This window comes from Colobus angolensis, unplaced genomic scaffold (assembly GCF_000951035.1).
Source record: "Colobus angolensis palliatus isolate OR3802 unplaced genomic scaffold, Cang.pa_1.0 Scaffold93, whole genome shotgun sequence".
Taxonomy (NCBI): Eukaryota; Metazoa; Chordata; class Mammalia; order Primates; family Cercopithecidae; genus Colobus; species Colobus angolensis.
This window is the reverse complement of record NW_012123265.1, coordinates 311,127-313,642: the sequence shown is the minus strand read 5'-3', so window position 1 is coordinate 313,642 and position 2,516 is coordinate 311,127. Positions and strand designations below refer to the sequence as shown.

Sequence of the window (2,516 nt, the reverse complement as noted above, 5' to 3'; positions counted from 1 at the left end):
CTTGGATATAAAAGATAACTTGCTGCAGGTGTTACATGCTGAAAGGAGAATATTTAGGTAATATTCCTGACCAAGAACCCTTTCCTTGTTTCCCCACAAAAAGCAATGAGATGAACGTAAGTCATAGGAGCAAAAATGTATCAAATTTACCTGAGTTGTGGGGTCCTTGGACATATGTTTTTTCAAAATTTTTGAAGCCTTTTCAAATTCTTTGTTTTTGATACAAATAATGACAGCCTAAAAAGGAGGGGAAAAATCTTTTTTTACTTTTGTAATGACAGGTGTAATCAGAATATCAAACATCAAAATAACTTTCTCTCACATTATATCAAATTCCTGTACTTAAAAACTAACAATTATTAAGCCAGGCACGGTGGCTCACACCTGTAATCCCAGCACTTTGGGAAGCCAAGGCGGGTGGATCATCTGAAGCCGGGAGTTCGAGACCAGCCTGACTAACATGGAGAAACCCCATCTCTACTGAAAATACAAAATTTTCTGGGTGTGGAGGCGCATGCCTGTAATCCCAGCTACTCGGGAGGCTGAAGCAGAATTGCTTGAACCCGGGAGGTGGAGGTTGCAGTAAGCCGAGATCACGCCACTGCACTCCAGCATGGGCAACAAGAGCAAAACTCCGTCTCAAAAAAAAAACAAAAAACTACCTAACAATTATTTTCAGGTGTTGTGAACCACTGGAAGCTGTCTTTTTCTGCTTGTAAGGTAGTCGCTTTTCAACAATACAATGGCTTTTGTTACATGGCTGATAGAGCAAAATCTGATCCCCTGGATTACAGACCATTTAACCAATTTCAATAGGGCCTCCTGAGGAAAGACGCAATGGACAGGAGTCATTCTAGGTTCCAGTAATTTCAGGTCCTGAAATTGATTCTGTTCTTTTTGGATGCAAAAGCTTTAAAGCAAGGGGGGGATGAGGGAGGGAGGATATAGTGTAGGGGGAAAAAAAGGGATTTGCTGACCACAGAGTTCTGCTAGTTCCATTCTGGAAAGGCCTGAGGCCAGTTCTGTAGGAGAATGAAAGGACAACCCCTTAGTACCATAAACCCCAGCTGGCAACTTCCATTAAAGCACCTAGGGAACTACTGAGGCCAACAAACCCGGGTCATTCACAAGCAGCAAACAAAAAGGGCAAAGGTCCAGGTAAGATAAGGTGTCATCAGTCACAGAGAGAAAGAAGAGTCCTTCCATAAAGAAACCTCAAGAGAATATACAGAGGAAAAATAACAGTGACTGAACATTTACAAGGAAGTTATAATATACGTGAACATTTTTAAAAATTAGAAGAGCCAAGAAAAAATTGGGAGTATCTGAAGTTATATGACAGAATAAAGCAGCTACCTCAAATCCTGTCTGAGAGAGACACGGATTCTTTAAAAAGACCACCATACAAAAAAAGGCAAGCCGGCTGGGTGTGGTAGCTTACAACTGTACAACTGTATTCCCACACTTTGGGAGGCCAAGGTGGGAGGATCACTTGAGCTCAGGAGTTTGAGACCAGCCTGGGGAACACAGGGAGACCCTGTCTCTCCCCCCAAAAAAAACCACCTAGCCAGGCATGTTGGTGTGTGCCTGTGGTCCCAGCTACTCAGGAGGCTGAGGTAGGAGCATCACTTGGGTCTGGGAGATCGGGGCTACAGTGAGCCGAGATTGCACCACTGCACTCCAGCCTGGGCAACAGAGAGAGACTCCGTCTCAAAAAACAACAACAATAAAAAAGCCCCAAGTATGTAGGACTTTTTTTTAAAGGATGTAGTCTTGAGCTTGCCTCCTTTCACGCTGTATAATGCCTTTAAGGTCCATCCATGTTGGTGCACTGTCAATAGTTCACTTTTTCTTGTCGTTGAGCAGTATTCCATTCCATGAATGTACTATAGTTTATACATTCATCCACTGAAGGACATTTGAGATGTCTGCAATTTATGGTTATTATAAATAGAGATGCTAAAACATTCATGTACAGGTTTTGATATGAATAGAACTTCTCATTTCTCTAAGGTAAATACCCACGAATAGGATTGCATGGTCTTATGGAAAATGTGTTAATAAGAAATGGCCAAACTACTTTCTGGAGTAGCTGTATCATTTCGCATTCCCATCAGCAATGTATGAGAGTTCCAGTTGCTCCACATCCTCACTAGTGCTTTTTAAAACATAGGCTGAGTGTGGTGGTTCATGCCTATGATCTCAGCACTTTAAACGGCCAAGGTAGGAGGATCATTTGAGCCCAGGAGTTCAAGTCCAGCATGGGCAACATAATGAGATCCCATCTCTATTTAAAAAACAAACAAAAAGTGTACATACTTATGTACAACATGATGTTTTGAAATATGTAACTAGCGCTTTTTAGAGTTAGTATTTTTTTATTGATTTTTCTTGAGATAGGGTCTATATCACCCAGGCTGAACTCAAACTCTTGGCCTCAAGCAATCCTCCCACCTCAGGTGCCCAAGTAGCAGGGATTACAGGCATGTGACACCAGGTCCCACTATCAGTATTTT

At 42.0% G+C, this 2,516-nt stretch overlaps 1 protein-coding gene across 1 annotated transcript in view; it reads right to left on the bottom strand.

The window, feature by feature from the left end:
* Positions 1–2,516, bottom strand: part of TERF2 (telomeric repeat binding factor 2) — a 72,580-nt gene that overhangs the window by 17,307 nt on the left and 52,757 nt on the right. Inside the window, exon 6 of the mRNA XM_011932123.1 lies at positions 151–237. Coding sequence (XP_011787513.1) covers positions 151–237 — 87 coding nt within the window. The remainder of the gene's footprint in view (positions 1–150; positions 238–2,516) is intronic.